Raw genomic sequence first — 19,009 nt, 5'->3', positions numbered from 1 at the left:
GTTTGGATAAGTCTGGACCGACATGGACCAGAAAACCATACTTCACATTATGCTGCAGGCTGGTCCCCACAGCAGCCTCAAACACCACCAATCTCATTTACCACCTACACAAGAGTCACTTCAGACGGTGTGGAGAGAGTCTGCAGAGGAGAGCCACAACAGTACTGTCAAGTGCTCAAAACAAAACCCAAACTCAGACGTTGGAAGAGGCTTTTGGTGTCAGCACACCATATGTAAAAGAATCATGAGGATGGAAGGCAATAGCTGCCGTTACGACTTTAATCTGCAAAGACCTAAGTTTAACTACAAAAATGTTCAGCATAAAGATATGTGCAGTTAGCTGGATATGAAACGACCTCTTTCAGGATATGATTTTAGTCCCAACACCAAGCCCTACTGATCTCTATACGTGTGTGTTTGTGCTTTACAGTCTCACCTTCCTCTGGGGTGGTGAGGCTCCATCTCAAGCCGTTATCACCACCACTGTCATGATGAAGACTCTCAGTACAACGGACAGGACTACAGGCACTTATAGTGACGCTGTATCGAGTGGACGGCGTCAGACCTGACAACACACCTGAGGAGGAGATCGTAAACATGTCACAGAGGCACGGAGACGGGGACAGAGAAGATGGAGGATACCTACTTGATTTTCTACTTTTTTTAAGATACCCTTGACACCATGTAAAGCTTTTCGTTACCATCCTGTCCAGCCTTACCTTACCTGGCTGATTCCTTGTACTGTTTGCATTGAGTGTTTATTGGACCCTGCTGTTACTTTTGTATGCCTCAAAGTGGGGCCACTTTTAATGCTCTACTTGTTTCTCAGTATCAGTGTTGCTAGGCAAATGTCCTGCGTCTGGCAAACAAAGAGAGTCCATTCTAATTATAAAAGCTTCAGTCGTCCGTGATGTTATTTTGTCCTCGCCGTCTCGGCTCCTTTCTATTTTTCCTTAGTCAATCTTTTACGTCCCCTCTCTGTTCCTCCGCCCCCTCCAACTCTCCTCACCCTCTGTGTCCAGTCACCTCTCTCTCGCACTCTCTCTCGCTGTTACCCATGTCTTTTAATTCAATTAAGGGCCAGGGCCCCACTCCACTGCCATTACACCCTCATTTGCTTCCTGTGTTTTTTAGCCGTTGGTGTAATTCTGCAGTCAGGTGTCGAGGCCATCATAAATTAACGGGGAGCCTTATCACGGCGGGCTTTATGTCTGGCAGAAAGAGCAGGGAGGGAATAGGGGGGGCAGCGAGAGAGACACGAGGAAAGACGGAGACGGAGAGCTCATCTTCATATTTGCCTGGAGACATGGCCGAGTGGATGAGAGGAGGGACGAATAGCAGCAGCGGACGCACACATCATGATGATCATCATAAAAGATGAAGTGAGGAAAGATCGCAAAGTGAGCAACAGAGAGAGAGAGAGAGAGAGAGAGAGAGAAAGGAGAGATGCCAGGGTATGACATCATCGGGGTAGACCTGAGTGTCTCGTTCCAAACGGAGACAGTCTCCTAAATTTGGGGACTTGCCAAGGAGACATTAACAGGTTGCCTGGGACAGTGTGTGTGTGTGTTTGGATGAAAGATTGGTGGAAAGTGAGTGAAAAAGTGTAAATGTGTCTTCACTAAGGGGCAAAATGCCCTACAGGTCCCACAAGATGGCAGCAGGAAAAAAGCTAAATTACGATGTATCACGTGATGTTTGCCTGGCTGTTACTGAGGAGAATCCAGTTCTTTGCTTTTCAGCATCAAGTCACTGAGATCGTGTCACTGAGACTGCACAACATAAGTTTTTATTGGAAATTAGTGTGTTTTACTTGTGAAGTTTCCATTGGCCAGGTATGTGGCCTTGATGGGTGGTGCGTCTGGCTGGTCACTGTTGTAGGCCTTCAGCTCGTATCTGTCAATCGGCCCTCTTCTGTCACCAGTGGGTGGCTCCCAGCTCACCTTGGCACTGAAACCATTCAGGCTCTGCACTGTAGTCGGAGGCGGCATAACACTAGGTACTGGAGCCAGAGAGGAAACATGAGTCAATATGAGAGGAGGCTGAAGAGAAGATTATAGTAGATGACGACCACAGATTGTATATAAAATATAAACATGGAAGACCCCACTTGACTTCCTCCCACTATCAAGAAGTTAAGCTAAAATATCCCAGAGACAAGCGGCGCTATCTTGTGTTTTTGGAGTATGAGTCTGTGCGTTAGTGATCGGGATGTAACCTCAGTAGCGCAGGTCCATCCATACACATGCTCGATTGATAAGGAGTCAGTCTCAGCTGTCGATCATGACTTTTCACCTCAAATAAAGAATTAAAACCAAACCTACTGGAAAAATGAACACTTGAAGATACAATAGCGTGAAACCTAAAATGACAGAAACTGTCTGTGAAAAAAAAGTATTGGACATGTACTTTGACTTTTAGTTTGGACCATGCCCCAAACATTAACAAGAATTAGGCAGGATTTAGGATCTATAATGCAGTCGGCCACCAGGTGGCTATCGAGACATTTTAGCTTCACTTTTGAGAAGCTGCCATGACATCAGCCTATGATGAGGACAGCGTGAGATAGACAGGAGTAGAAGCAGAATAATAACTAAAAACAAACACATATATAATTAAAGCAATATATAATAAAGCAAATACGAGAATCAAAGACATAAGAGCCCAACCCTAAAGAATATTGAAGGGGAAAAGCTAAACAACAGGTTGGGAGCACGTGAGGTTAAAGAAAAAGCATCCCCCCCATCTCTCTGTGTTTTAATAGGCCCAGTAAATCATACCTCACCATTAGCATAAATAGTATTTATGAGAGTAGTAACTTTTTCAGCACTGATTTAATACAGCCAGCCATTCATTCTGGGCTATATTTCAAAGCAATCAGCCTCCCTCCTTCTGCATAGCACTCCCCTTCTTTCTCTCTTTGACACCCTCTGTATTTCGTGACGGTCCATCTCCTTCCTCCCCTCCCTCTCTGTCATACTGCCTGGCGTTCTCTATCTCCATCCCTCCATCTTTCTTTAAATCCACCTCAACCATACGCACCCATGACTAGACCCAAAACTACTGGCTGTAAATTCTTAAAATTGTCGAAAAGGGGGACTTACAGATGGAGATATTTTTGTGTATCAAATAGAAAAGAAGTTGCTGTACAAATTGATGCTCCATTTATCTTTAATCTTGTTAATCTCCCTCACTCAGCCCGCTGTACGTTTTGCTTTCGAGCAGGAATGTCGAGTATATTAAGTCATAAAACAGTACAACATTGAAGAGCTGCTTCACGCTCCATCTCCGGCAACCTTTTTGCTTTTCTTGTCATAAACTTCCTTTTTTTCGATATAACTTTCTCACCTTCCTTCTCCACTTCAGCTATTGTTACATCTTCCTGATTTTATCTCCCCCTTCATTACCACTTACCTCGCGTCTCTCCTCATCCCCTCCCACGTCTTTCCCTCTCTCTGTCCATCCCTCTCTTTCCTGTCAGTCCCTGTCCCCCATCTGCCTCTTTTCTCCTCACTACTTAATGTTTTTTGGACTCTCCCTCCCCAACTCCACTCCTCTCTCCGGTCAAAGCCTGTACTGAGACCTACCAGTGTATCGTTCACTACTAACGAGCAGCTTTATATTACACGAGGGACCACACAGGCCATTCTAGGTTAACAGCTTTTTACTGGGATGCCCTTTATAGAGGCCTTATCAATCTCCCATAGCGTCAGGCACGTGTAATATCACTGGCTTTGGATGAGTCTCACATACTGCACAAGAGAGTCCTGCTCTTACATCCAAAATCTCTGAGGAACACACAGAAACACTGGAGAACTAAGTCAACCTGGGAGAATATTTCCCTCTGTTGAATGTGCCAAAATATGTCTGAGCAAATGTTTTCAGTTAAACATATAAACATGTATGTAAGTGAATTTATACTTTAGGAATAGCTAAGTTACGATTAAAATGCTAAACCCGAGACAGATTACACAATTCATCTAATACATTACATATAAACACCCATACACACAAACGTGTGTGATAATACCAGAGGCTTTTTCACACTTATGTACTTGAGGGTCTTATCATGCTCTCATATTGTTGGACTGTATCAGATGGAAGTTGAATAGAAAGAATGATACTACAGCAGATACTGTATACGAGTGGTTCCCAAATGGTGTGCTGGGAGGCAAGTAGAGGTATACTGTGAGATTTTGAGAGAAATGTAAAATATTATTATTGCAATACTACTTTACTACTACAGGGCTCCAGAGTGCCACCATTTAAATCTTTGAAATACGAGTAAAATTGTTCCTTTGTTGCACCGGTGCTCCAAAAATGTAACTGGCTTGTCTCTGTATATGAACGAAGTCGTGTCACTTCCTCATCTCATCTGCTGAGTTTACACACGCAAACAGAGGTCCCTGGCTGGCCACGCCCCCACTCACTCACACACTGACACACAAGAAGCAGAGATGAGGAGGGGAGAAGGGCGATGTAGGGCGAACAGAGGAAAGAAGAAGTGTTAATACTTGGTTTTCACTAAAGACCACTGCTGTAAAACGATTAGTTGTGCATTACAGTTATAGCGATACATAATACATAAAATACACATTGTTCTGTTGCTACAACAGAAGGGTACATCAGCTATTGACCGAGATGAGAGACATCATACCTCTGCCTTGGCTGCGTCCTCTCTGCCAAGGTCCTGCTGCCAAACCTCCGGCTGCCAAGGCCACATACCTGTACAAGTACTCTGAAAAGGTGTGAGTGATTGCAGATGGGGGTGAGGACAGGGTTAGAGAGGGAGGACAGATATTTCTTACAATAAGAGAAGGTATTTGAATCACTGTCAATAATTAATTGGTGGAGCATAGTGACATCTTTGGTCCACCTTCAGTGCCTCCATAAATCAGAAGAAATCAATAATGAGAAGAGATTGTTCTTGTGTTACATTTAAACATTTTGGACATGATGTTGTAAGAAGTCAGAACTTTGGCTTCTCTACAATATCAATGTATAAATATTGTACATACATGAATTGCTCTGTATTAATACGATTCTTTGTGATTGCTGTGCTCCTTTACTAAAACCTAATTTTGATTAGCTGTTTGAGCAGAAATCTGTGTCATGCTCTTTGTATTGTTTGCTTGATGTCTTAAGAAGGTATGTGAGTGAATTGGAGGTCCACGCTTACTTTTTAGGTGAAAGCTGTCTCTGTGTAAGCGTGGTGACGTCTATGTATGCATCCTTACCAGTGAAAGGCTGTACACTATAATCCGTGGCGTGTGTCTTCCTCCCACTGTACACCAACACAGAGTCGTTTCCTCTGCAGTTGTACCGACTTTCAGCTGTGGGGCAGCCATCTATGTAGACTCTGACAGAATGGCGGGTGGCAGCAAACAGGTTAACACTTTGACTCGCAGGGTTTGTTTCATCACTTCGTACTGAAAGACCTCTTATACAACCTCCGAGGCCTTTTATAGAGGAGAAGAGTAAGAAAAGAGTGGACGGAGGAGAGCAAAGAGGAGAGAGGGAAAGTGAGAAAAGTGCATCTTTCTCAAAACTTAGTAAAATTGTACATTGGCTCGTTGCTATTTCACTAGATATTTGACCTTCACAGTAACTGGTTTCAAATTCTGCTGAAAGTGGAAAGTTTCTCTGAGCTCAATTCAAATCCAAGGTTAAGGTTTGCACCTGCGTGCATGACATCACAGCTTGGTTGCAAGGGATCTGGAAGGGAATCTTTGAATAATTTTAAATAAGAACGATGACCTCCACTCCCGATTTACACTATATATTCTCAGAGGCCGAACTTATTCCCTGGCCTGCTGTAGATAATTAATTAGGCTACAAACACAATCTGCGATACCTATCCTCTTCTTCTACAGAGAAAAATTAGAGACAAATGATTAACCAGCTGCAGAAAACCATGTCAAAATGTAGCCGCATACAACACCAATCACAGCTACAGTAGATGAAACACTTCTCTTGCCATTTTGATAAGGGGGGGTTTCTGTGCAAACATATATCTCACCGTGTTTGTGACTGCGGCTGTCCAGAGCAGGATGTATGAGCTCCCCTGGCACGCCCCCCAAGTATAAGGGGGAATCGACTCTCAGTCTCACCGCTCCTCCCACTCCCCTTATTTCTTCTGCCCAGTCGTTGACCGCAGCAGAGATCACCAAGCCGCGCTTTGCCAATGACAACTGTTTCCAGTCTCCGTTGCAGTAGCTCAGCCCCACCCACATGCTGAGTTTAGTCACATGACCTTCAGAGGCAAGAAGGAAGGACAGCAGGCCGCCCTCCAGCTCCACCTAAAACATAAGGAATACCACAAGTTGGTACTTTGTCATGTGTTTTTGAAGATTCCATATTTAAACGCTGATTGTAAATGTGTCTTTGGTCCTCACCAGCATGAAGTCTTCAGTTTGTGTGTTGTATGTAAAGAGCAGAAGCGCATTGAGCTGGTCTGTTCTGAAATCCATAGAAATGTCAAAGTCCTGTCCTCCACTGAAGACATTTCTGTCCAGCTCCAAGTAACCTGAAACATGAAAGACATCATTTTCAATAACAGGCCATTGTATAACAAGGCTCAGGGATGAAGACTCCTTTAGATATAAAGAGTTCTTCAGATATATTCGGGACCTGTCATTTTTTTCAATTAAGATTGAGTCACTATTCAAATTGTTCGGCATGAAATATTTAAGGTTGGTAAGATAACATTTGGCGAGAAGGCCCTTTTAATAAACTATAATGGAGGAAATGTCCACTGTTGACCCTGATATGAACAACATGAAACATCGTATCATAACCATCTTATAAATATATGCTACCTTGTCAGTATATTACTGACAGTAAAATATCGCTTCCTGTATCTGAACGCAGCTAATTCAAGAAAAGAGAGACAGCACACAACTGTTCTTCCTTTCTTCAATCTTTATACCATTACACATTGTCATGTTAATGTTTGTAGATCGCAGTGATCAGTATAAATCTATGTAGTATATAATAAAGTTATTGTACAATGGCCTTCAAAAACAAGGAAGTAAATAAAAAAATATCCGGAACCTTTTATATTATGGTACTGCGTTTATATTACTCTTCTCTAGTTTTAGTGACCAGTTCACACATTAATATATAATTATCAACAACAATTGATAGGATCCTACCATGGCCGAGAAAATGGGCTCCATCCACGGTTTGAGCAGGACATCCCTCCCAGTTCTCATACACTGCCTCCTTCTCTGTGACTTTAGCCCAGTCCAGAGACGTCCATTCCTCTGAGATACCGTCAGTCGTCTTGAAACTAACGTCTCTGAGGCAACCAGAGAAACTCTGTCGCACCAGCCGGGCATCACCTAGTGAGACGGACCAAAATAAACCATGGTAAAAATGTCAATTTAAAAGTTTTCTCTTCCTGTATCCAAACTTTGAATCATCATTAAGATGACCTAGGGTGTCTTTGTGTCAGAGTTAGTGTTATATAATATAAGAATTACGACAAATATTTAGAGTTAATGTATCATGTCCAAGAGAATCTAAGTGAACAGGGTTTTATGAGTCACAGTGACCTTTGACCTCCAAATTCTAATGAGTTCATCTGTGGGTCCAAGTGAGCTGTAGTACCAAATTTGAATAAATTCCCTCATGGTTTTCTTTAGATATTGTGTTCATAATATTGGGACAGATGGACAGACGGACGGACAAACCCAAAACTTGATACCTCCAGCCTCAGGCTATCCCCAGCACAGAGGTATAGAAAGAAGGATTACAGATTACCTGCATCCTCCCTTAGCAGTGTAAAGTCTTCAGGCAGTCCTCCAATGAACACCCCTGTGTTCTCGCCAATAATGGTGCTGCCGCTGGAGGCTGACGCACTTCCTGATGATAAGAATGATGGTGTTACACATTGATGTAGAATTAAAGAAGAACAAGAGCAAATATGAAATAAGAGCATTTAGGGAACATCTATGTGACATTGTTCCTCCCTATATTTTATTGTAAGAGAAAGAGGGTAGATGGGGACAAGCAAAAAGAGAGAAAGCAGAAGAGAAAGACTAAATGAAAGAAGGTTTACACTCATGCATTTCCTATCCTGGTTTTCCCAGAAAGAAAGAAAATATATCAAAGACATATTTAAGAATAACTGAAAAACATAACATGTGTGTGAAACTGTGTTTTTCCCACCAGACATAGAACAGGATTAACCTGCTTATACCTCCATGCAGAGCTGGGGGATTTACATATATACAGTAGAAACATACATGCACATATGCACTTGTCAGTCTCACACCAAGCATGTGCACATCCGCGCACGTACAGACAAACATAACTACACTTGTATTTACACCTTACACCCACACACAGATCTCATGCACACAGTGGTCAGTAGGAATATGAGAAGCGTTACCTCTGTATTGATTGTTCACAACGATCGTTCCCACGGCCCCTCGCCTTGTTGCTATGATGCTGTGCCACTGTCCATCATCGTAGCGTCGCCCTCCATCACCCTGTACGCTCACAGCCACCGCTGAGCCCTAAACACACCAACACATGCACACAAACCCACAGTATGGACAAGTATTATAGACACATACACATGGATGGTGTTGGGAAGCCAACAACAGTTCTGGCGCCTGAGAAAAGTCAAGCACCAGTGCGTTTTACAGTAATCTGGCTCAAAGGTGGCCACTTCTCGAAAAACAGTGTAAAGTTCACATTCTAATATATTATATGATGTCTCCTTTAGGTCTCTGTTGTGCGAACAAAGTTAGAAATCTAGGAAATTACACATATCATAAACACACCACCCTGAAAAAGGTCATGAACATATAGTCATCAATGTGTTGTTACAGGGCTTTTTGCTTCCTATTAAAGATTACATCATTGCTGTAATCAGCTCTTAGCAAATAGGCAAAGAGTGATGTAGTAAAAACATGTACGTGCACACTCACAGAAACACACTGACTGTACATCCACACACACACACACACACTGTGATGAAGATTTAACGATGAGATCAATAAATGTATGAATGCCAGAGTATATCAGCCTCTGACATATTTACAGTCTTTGTTAGACAGCTCTACTTAACAAGACAACAGAAGAGTGGGTTTCACTACCGCTTTCTTTCTGTCTCTTTAACACCCGTTTGAATCCATAGCCTGGGAGGAACTGGCATAGAAAGTTACTAACTCCAAGTGCCCTTGAGCAAGGCATTTAGAGCATAATAGCTCAAGTGGTAAGGACTGGTGGTTTAACTGAGAAGCACCATCCGAAGAAAATGTGTCTAGAAACACACACAGCCATACACTGAATATATAAAGATGGAAACACATCTTCACTCCCTCTCTCTATCCAGAAATGAAGCCCAACATAATCCTGGATATCAAATAACAAATTAAAACCAAACTTTCCGGAACATTAGCACCTAATCAAACATCAGTGTGATGGGAACAATCAGAAATGACAAAAACATCTTTTGAGAAAAATGTATTTCATGTGTATTTTGACTTTTTACCCCGTGTCCCATCCACTAACATTGAGAAGTTCCTTTAGTTTCACTTATATGAATGGGACGCAGCAGTTTTTGCTCTGTCTCTCCTTCAAATGAAAGAGGGTTTTTGAGTGCTCATGTGTTTCATAGTATGTGTGTGGCAGCTCGCATGTGCACATATGTATGAGCATATCACTTTCCTGTGTCATGCTAAATTACCCCTGTGCACTGGTAATCCCATTAGGCTAGCTCAACAGGCTAATAGGAGGAAGTAATGGGCCCAGCTATATGTATCTAGGGGAACACTAATAAGCCGTGACACCACTCCCACTGTTAATTACCCCAAACTAGCCTAAACAAAGGAATCAACCCAGTTGGAGAAGACACATACACTTCACTGCACATCTAAAAGTACACATCACCGCCACAGACACACACACATCTACATTACAAGTCGACAAGGATCTGTTCAGTGACAAACACGCCTCTGCGCACACAGGTACATCCCGGAGTTACATTCTGATGAAGACATTTCGATAACGGTATAGTGATGAGGAAGCAAAGTGTGTGTGTGTGTTTGTTTGAGTGTGTAATGAGTTGGTGGCCTCATGGAAATATCTGTAATCATCTCCCATCATCACTTTCATCATCGAAGTCGTTGACTCTTTAACCCCTCTACACGTGTCTGTATGGAGGGATAAGGGAAGCAAGGCTGTGTATGTGTGTGTGTGTGTACGTGCGTGCGTGTGTATCTGTGCAAGGGTGCAAAGCTTAATTAGCTTGCAATTGGTATTCACGCGTGGTGACTGCAGGGAATGAGTTAATTGCAGTCCAATTCAAACGTTGACACACTTTCAAAGTTTTTCCCCCCTTTTCCCTGTCTCCCTGACAGAAACCAATGAGGGGCTGCAGATCACATTTATTAGACGAGAGCAAGTGAGTGAGAAAGTGGGAGAAGCAGGGAGCAAGGGGGAGAGGGAGAGAGAGAGAGAGAGAGAGAGAGAGAGAGAGAGAGAGAGAGAGAGAGACAGAGAGAGACAGAGAGAGATGGATCAGAGGAAAAAAGAGAAACACAGGTGAAGGTGAGCAAGAAGATAAAGTGAGAATGATGAACTAAAAAAGTAAAAAACAAAAACAAAAGGGAAAATGTGGATGAAATACCATGAAAAAATGGGTTAAACTGCCTCTAGCTCTGTGGTGCACTTCAAACATGATGACACTTTGTCAAGATATTCTGTCAAATATGTGGCTTTGAATAACAGCAAGCTTGCTGCTACCCCAGGTGTGTTTAACAGTATTCGAGCTGGATGGAGACGCTCCTCACTCAGTGGGAACAAACTGAATTTGTTCCAAGATCCTCAACAAACATATATCGAGTAAGGCTCAAACAATATTTAAAGAAATAGGAAAACATAACCGCAACACACAGAAAACTGTAGTTAATATTTATGACCCTAAGTCACATGACTGATTCATATTTGTATGCACGTCTGTTTTGAAATATTAGTTCTCTGCACTCGTACTTTTACAAGTATTGAAATGTTACATACAACATAAACTTTACATACCTGTGGGTCAAACAAAAAGTAAGGCCGTCCTTTTTGGATCTGAATAGCCAGGAACTCCTCCTGATCCCCAGGAGAGAAGGCACAGAGCAGCAGGCCGTCTGGAGCACGAGTCTTGAAACTCAACTCAACGCCTGGTACAAAGAAAGAGTTTGTGAGAGAGAGAGCAAACAATTTCATTTACTTTGAGTGATATTCTATAATACTAATGCACAAACGTTTATTGAATTGCGGGAGCTGTTGTCAGGGTTCTACTGTTAAAAGTGACCGTTTACAAGCAGATATCCAGCAGCACCAAGCACTTTATCAACTAAACTAAATAATTAAAAGAGAAACCATCAATGTGTGACTGCTATATGCCTTCTTCTCCTCAAGACCTTCTGAATTAACACTTGACTGGGTCAAATTAAGAGGTGAATATAAGAACCCTTACACTTGCACATCCTACAGGGTCAAATTAACGGCCATTAAAGGTTTAACATCACCACCAACTGTGCTCCTCAAACAATATGTCTATTTGCAAGTCAAAAAACAGGTTGTGTGAAAGTTTTTCTTCTTCTCCATCAAGTACAGTGTTTCCCAGCAGCAGTAAAGTTCTTGGCTGACTTCATTACCACTACAGTCCAGAACTGTCCAGGATAATCTTACAACTTAGATACTTCAGGGGAAACATGAACTTAAAGGAGAAGCTTGAGAACGCAGACTGGCTTCCCCAACTTTAACAGTGCCTCACATAAAAAAATAGAAAAACTTAAAACTTAAAAGTTAGGGGAAGCCAGTCACAACACTGTTCTATTACTCCTGCAACCGTCCAACTTCAAGAATGAGAATAAAATTCAAAAAAGGACCAGTTAACATTAAAATGCTTGAATTTCTAAAGTATTATTATGATCCATATTACATCTCAAAACGACTTTGGGATTTGAGAGGAAAACTGTTCTGATGAATATCGTTCAATCTTTGATCAGGGCAATAAAAGTTCAAATCTACAGCATCATCGTCCACAAAATTATTTAAATACATCTGTTGTAAACGTTGAAGTGGGGCGTTTGTTCAATTCTATAAATTCAGCAATGTGGGAAACTTATTGTTCTGAGACCAGCGGAACCTCGAACAATCACACAGGGCAGTGAATTCATCCAGCGTACTGTCCTGTCATGTTACTATGGAGAGAAGTTGAATCTTATCCACTTCTAGATCCACACGGTGACGCAGACCATGCGGTTTTATGTGCGTGTCTACGAGGACGTGTGTGATTCCTCAGCTCTATCGTCTCTGTAGAAAACAGAAGTGTGGGAAGATCTAAAGAGTTGAAAAGAGGCAGTCCCAGGTTTATCAGAGTCCAGTGTTAGCTAAATAATTAGTGTGTGAATTCACTTAATATGGAGAGAAGTCGAACAGTTACATGGAAAGCTCAACATGAATACAGATTAGCCACCTCACAGAACTTCCAGTTACACTATTTGGAATAAAAAGGACTTTTTCTGTTTCCTTGGTTCTATTTGTAATAGGATCTACTATAATTTTTTTTGATATACCGCAGGTATACGTGTCAGACGGACATCCATCCAGTTTATCTCATCAGGGACTGGGTCCTGGAGGTGGCAGACTAAGGGTATTTCAAGCCTCCCTCTCAACAGCCACGCTTTCCAGCTCTTCCTGTTGGATCCTGAATCATTCACATTTGAGATGGAATATTAAGAACCAGTGAGTTCTGGGTCTACCCTGGGTCTTCTCCCAGTTGGACATGCCCAGTAAACTTTCAACGGAAGGCACCTAGGCAACATTCTGACTATATGCCCGAACCACTGTAACTTTACCCTTTCGACCTGAAGGAGTATCGGTTCTACCCCAAACTCCCTCTAGATGTCTGAACTCCTCATCTCATTTCTAAGGCTGAGCGCAGCCACCAACATATATTCACCCATGAATACCCAGGACAACGGAAAAAGTTAAAAAAACAGTATCCTCCATTAAGATGCGGTAAAAAAGTCATCACAGATTTGCCATTTTCCTTTCAGTCAAGCATACGTGTAAATCATAAGTGATTTAGAGAAGAAGCTGTGCACAACATACATGTAACAGACTCAGAGAAAATAACCGTATGGTTTTTCCTTTCTATAATTAGGAGGAAAAGCCTCTTAATAAAGGTCTGAATGTAAAAATGCCATCTTAAAATGGTCCATATTGATCTCAAATAGTGCAGAAAATACAGTCTACATATAAAGTACATTCAATGTGGTTGCATTATACAGCTGAGACAAAAGTGTTCTTTACATTGAACTTGCATTCTGTACATCAAGCGGACATGTGTCATTTACATTCATGACCTTGTCACCAAGGAGATGAGTGAAGTCATGACAGATACCTGACATTACATTATCCCCTTTTAACCTTCTTTCTCTCCACCACACTCGCCCGATCTCTCATCTCTTCCTTTCTTTCTTGCCACTGCTTTTAACCTTCCTCTTCTTCTTCTTGACCTTTTCTTTCTCCTTTCTTAAACGTATTGCTTCCTCTGAGTGTTTTCTCTCTTTACATCTTCAGTCCTCTTTTTTTTTTAACATCCATTATTCCCAACTCGGCTCCTTCCTATGTATCCCACATTCCTTTCTTTCATTTCCTCTTTTATATCTGGTGTGAACATAATTAATAGTAAAATACACTGCATGCAGATAATGTCAGACTGTATTTTCTACAGTGGACGTCAACATAGGAAGGACATATTTATCACTACATTAACAAACGTAACCAATTCTGTACATAGGGGACATGCAGGTCAACGGGAACCAAACACTCATATGATCTGCAAAGGAGAAGAATGTATTTACGTAAAGATTAAGTATATTGTAAATGATTGGAATGCATATAATGTATAGTATGTTTGCATGAGCCTGGATGGCAGTGAGGGACAGACTGTCAACACCTACTTGACTAAGGTGTTTGCCCCGAGTGTACGACATCACAGTGACACTACTTGTGCTCAGCATTGCTCCCTCCACATGTCCCCACAGGACTTGTGCTACTTCACACTGACAACCACTTTGGAGCCATCAACAGACAAACCTGGCCACGCATCACGACAGGTGACTCTGTTGCATATACAGAGTACATGCGAGTGCACATACGCACAAATACTTACTACACAGCACAATCACACAGAGAGTGCAAATCAGAGACGCATACATAGTTGCTCAACGTAATGCATCATGTACACAAACACTTTCCACAACATCCCACACAACACATTAGGATATGATTTACTATATAATTAATAGTTTAGACATTGACAGTTAATTGTCTTCCCCTAAAGTAATTACTCCCCCCCCACAAAAAAAAGAGAGGAGTGCCCTAAATTGCTGAGTGTGTCTTGAATGGAGACCAACCACAGGACTAACATCTACTTTTCATCCCCTTCGGAGAATGAATGTGCTCAAACACCTAATCGATTACGGGACTTTTCACAGTGTGCTGCTGGCCACCAGCCCATTGCGTCCTGATGTCTCTTGTGCAGTAGTGGAGATTTTGATCAGGGACCGTGGATATTCCTAGTAAATGTAACGGAAATTAAAAGATAACCTGTATTTGTTGAACAGACTGACCCACGAACCAACTGACTAAATTACATCATCACCATTCTTAAGCTCACAGCTACTGATGCAATTTGATTCGCACCAAGGCCTCCTCTTCTGGTCGGACAAAATGTGAAACATCTTCCATGCCCATTATTTAGGCCTAAGAAGTTTAGTGTGAAGGGACCCTTCATTAACTGTAAAGGATAGATTGCATATATGACTTACAAGTACATAAAGCTTACACCATCAACTCAAGAGTAAACTAGATTAATACAATGTTTAAATTTTTTTTTTTTTATAAATGAATATGAACTGTTGTTCATACTGAATGATCCCATCTCTCTGTGCCCGGGCGACTAGAGAGGACTCATGTTTTATTCCATAATATGTATCAACTATTTTAAGTTTTAAAAGGAGTCTTATTTATTAGATCGTATTGTTTCATGTGTTATTGTATCGTTTCTCCTCTCTCTGTCTCAGTAAACAGTGGAGGTTGTGTGTAATCATCTACACAACATAACCTGAATAACTCCAGTCATGTTAGCTCTCGGCTGGCATTAATCAGAGCCTGGCGTATTAATGAGAGCGCGGCAGCTAGCTAATTACACCCATAGATTCTGCAGCAGCCCATTAAATATACAAATGACAGAATTAAAGAGCCCAGCCTCTTCTGATTAATCTTTAAATGGGGAAAAACTAATGATGTCTGTGCAAACTTTCCCTTCACACATTTCTCCCCCTCTCCTCTCAACGTCAATGCCTGGCAATCAATCATATTAATTAAGGAAAATTATTTGTATCATTTAACATTTCCCTCTTTCCTGTTCAGCTTCTGCTGCAGCAATGTACTGTAGTAGACGTATCTGGAAGTTATCCAAGTCTATTTGTTTCTGCATTCATTTTTTTGTTCTTTTTTTCTAAAATGTTTGTGATACTTCATCTCTCTTCATTTGCGGTAGGTTGAAGAGATACATTACATTACAATCAGTCCATTTCAGGCTCAAATACTGAAAAATTATAAATGAGGAGAAAGAGTGATACAATCTGTTTTGAACCAGTATCAATTGGAATTACCTTTTTTGTCAGTCTTAACGGAATGTCCATAATAAAAAGATGAACAAGGGGAGAAGTCATAAAATAGGGCTTTAGATACAGAAGCATTATGGGTAAGATGAATGGACTAACATGCATTTATGGAAACAACCACTTACAGGGTATTCATATCACAGCATGATTGCATATGGTTTTAATCCTATTTTATCTAAAGTAAGATTCAGTGTGCTAAATATTGACCTCAAGTGCCCTAAATTCATTCAGCATTAAGAAGCATCGTTAATCACAAGTCAGCAGACTTATCATTTATGGAGGTACGCTCTCCTTTCACAACAACTGCACATGGAAAACTACCTATTTGGCTGATAATAATTTGAGCAAAGTGGCTATAAAATTACAGGTGAAAGGGCAAATATCAAGTGATTTTACATGGTAAAACATTTTGATCTTAGCTAAATTTAGCATAAAGAAAGATGGCCCTGCTCGAAGATCAGTCCCAATAATTCACTTCCTTGGGAAATGAAATAAGCTAAAGTAAAATCCTCAATTACCTAGTTAAAAAAAGAATAAATTACTGATATTCCTAGAATGCCGCATAACGTTGATGGAGGAAAATGATAATTTTTCATACAAAACAACTCATCAGGAACATCAGAGGCATTGATGCTGCCTCTGGGGGAAAACAGAAACACCAATAAGACAACATCAAGTTTTCTCAAGATTAAAAAAACAATTTCAAAGCAAAATCATAATCCAAATTTTGTTTCCATTGAACAAAAATAAAATATTCACTGGTTCAACTTAATGTTTTACAGTTGTCATTGCTGCAGTTACTGGGTTTCCACAAGACATCAACGATTGACGAGTCTCTCCTCAGTGATCAATTGACTCTCGAGGGGGCATTACACTGCATTACATTCATAATCCAATTTGGGTTTGATTTGTTCACTGTTCCGTGCGCTTCGATGGGAATAATTGTCTGTAGATGATGCTATTAGTATTGATGGTTGTAAAAGGGCGATGGTTTGAGGACTGCCGACACATTGATGGTCCCGAATAGATCCGGTCTCAAAGTGATTGTCTGATCCATTACCCTTTATGAAGGAGGAGGCTAGAGGGACATGAAACCCTCAACAGCGAAACTCATCATCTATTTGCCGATAGTATTCTGAGAGCTCTATTTACAAGAGTCACCGTTTGTTGATCCGAGATTAAAAGGCAGCGCACGGACAGAGAAAATGAACAAGAGCCAGAAACAAGCTGTTGATAAAAAACATTTAGCTAGAAATAGATTTAAGTAATTTGCATTAAGACAACCCCACACACAATTATCATTTACACGGTTTTCTTTTGGAAATTATAATATATAAGAGTGCAACCCACTAATGAAAAGTGGAATGCATTATTCTGGTATAAAAAGAGTATCGGTTAGAGTGATAAACATAGTGTAAAAAGTGTCATTATAATCCAAAAAAGGTTGGTAAAATACAGATCTTCTCAATTTAAAAAAACAAACTGGTAATATGAGGTTTGTGCAGGACAGTCAAAGAGCTTTGCCTGCTCAAATCCCACTGATTAGCATCAGCAGTCATTAATTATGAGCGTCAGACTGGGTGATGTTCTCAGACGAAGCAGAACATGTTTGGCTGTGCAGCTCAACCCTCTAATGATGCTGGTAAACAGAAAGATAATTGACCTTTGAGATGACTGGAGAAGTCATTCTAAAGGAGTCACTGGAAGACTGAGACACTGCAGCGGAATCACTGCACATCACAACATAGACAGAAAAACAGGCTTGTATGTATGCATGTATGTGCACACAAAGATGGATGTAGAACTATTACCAATACAGACTTGGTGTCTAGTTTCTGATTTACACAGACGTCTTCATGAAACGAGAAATCGTACCTGTGAAGTCAGTATTGACAGGAAGAGTGTCACTTGGAAACTGGTAGTAACTGTTTCCAGGGAATCTGGTTCCTCTGACAACAGGAGCCTGTGGGTCAGAGAGAGATATGTCCATTCTCTCCACCTGGAAAAATAATAATAACACAGAAAAATTATCAAATGTTTGTTTTAGGGCTATCATACTTAGAATTTGAGAAGTCTGTTTTTTTTAAGTCCTATGTCGAAATGTCCTTTTTTCTCGACAATCGCTCTTATGATCTCTTAATGTTCGCCTTGCTGACGACCCTGGTCAAAAAAAAAGATGCTTAGTGAGTTTGTAAATAGATCTCATTACCTCAATCAGGATATTTTTGTGAAAAAACTATGATTTACTAAGTCATTTTATGTTTTGTAATATCTAGTATGATAATAAAGTGTCATCACAATCAAGTCAAATGATCAGTGGTCAAGAAAATTGAAGGACAAAAAGACAAAAGAGAAGGACGATAAACAGGTGATGAACCAAAGTTTTGGACAAACTGGAATAATGTTGTGATGGTGGCACTAAATTAGAAATAAGGGATGAGTCACCAAAGAGATTATACTTCATCCTGAGGCTTGACAAATCCATCCAACAGCTGTTGAGATAAATTCACTAACATCACCCTCATTGTACCACCAGATGAAAAGTCATTTGTGTCCATCCTCTGGGAACCATGCATGTCTTCATTACGTGTTGTGTCGATCCATCCAGTCGATGTCTACAGTCTGTCCCAACAGCTTGTCGTCACTAGAGCTAAGCCTGCTACCTTGGCTAAACTTCATGCTAAAACATTTTGTGCACTAGTCCAGCACAAGCATGCAAAGACTATGCATGGGTATATTTTAGTGCAAACTCGCAAAAAGGATTAAAAAACAAGGCAGACTAACAGCTACAGAGAGTACTTTGAGCTAAAACTCGTACATACCTGATATAGTGGGTACGGTCCATTGAGTTGAACTGGGGGATCCCAGTCTATCTTAATGGTGGTTTCATTTACTGGATGTAATCGAGGTGGAGACAGTCCTGATGGAGCTGAGGACAGAGAGAAAATTAGATTTCCATCTATATGTTGACTTTTGAGCTGGTAGTGTTTTGTTTGATAAATGCATCTAAAATGGAAGAGAAACTAACAAAGCAACTCTAACGGATCATAGCATCCTTAAAAAATCATGTCTTTGTCTTTTTGACAGAATGACTTGAGCTCATTTCATGTCTATTACGTCCCGACTGGACAAAAGTCCCATTTTCATTTAACAGAGGGTCAATTTAATATCCTTCTTTCACTTGAGATGTTTAATTAAATGACCCTCTGAAACACACTGGGAGCCACTGGAGCTGCAGTTTCAACATGTATCATAAATAAATCAGCCAGTGACTGGCTGATATGGTGAAAGGAGACATACAA

At 40.9% G+C, this 19,009-nt stretch overlaps 1 protein-coding gene across 1 annotated transcript in view; it reads right to left on the bottom strand.

Moving 5' to 3' along the window:
• Nucleotides 1-19,009, bottom strand: part of ush2a (Usher syndrome 2A (autosomal recessive, mild)) — a 192,888-nt gene that overhangs the window by 106,954 nt on the left and 66,925 nt on the right. Inside the window, exons 26-37 of the mRNA XM_061068445.1 lie at nucleotides 18,530-18,636; nucleotides 17,583-17,706; nucleotides 11,050-11,180; nucleotides 8,396-8,522; nucleotides 7,765-7,866; nucleotides 7,155-7,343; nucleotides 6,396-6,526; nucleotides 6,020-6,299; nucleotides 5,238-5,459; nucleotides 4,658-4,738; nucleotides 1,814-2,002; nucleotides 437-577 (exon numbers count right to left, since the gene is read on the bottom strand). Coding sequence (XP_060924428.1) covers nucleotides 437-577; nucleotides 1,814-2,002; nucleotides 4,658-4,738; nucleotides 5,238-5,459; nucleotides 6,020-6,299; nucleotides 6,396-6,526; nucleotides 7,155-7,343; nucleotides 7,765-7,866; nucleotides 8,396-8,522; nucleotides 11,050-11,180; nucleotides 17,583-17,706; nucleotides 18,530-18,636 — 1,824 coding nt within the window. The remainder of the gene's footprint in view (nucleotides 1-436; nucleotides 578-1,813; nucleotides 2,003-4,657; nucleotides 4,739-5,237; nucleotides 5,460-6,019; nucleotides 6,300-6,395; nucleotides 6,527-7,154; nucleotides 7,344-7,764; nucleotides 7,867-8,395; nucleotides 8,523-11,049; nucleotides 11,181-17,582; nucleotides 17,707-18,529; nucleotides 18,637-19,009) is intronic.

This window comes from Limanda limanda, chromosome 3, assembly GCF_963576545.1.
Source record: "Limanda limanda chromosome 3, fLimLim1.1, whole genome shotgun sequence".
Classification (NCBI taxonomy): Eukaryota; Metazoa; Chordata; class Actinopteri; order Pleuronectiformes; family Pleuronectidae; genus Limanda; species Limanda limanda.
The sequence above is the reverse complement of the archived record's forward strand: the minus strand, read 5'-3'. Positions and strand labels throughout refer to the sequence as shown.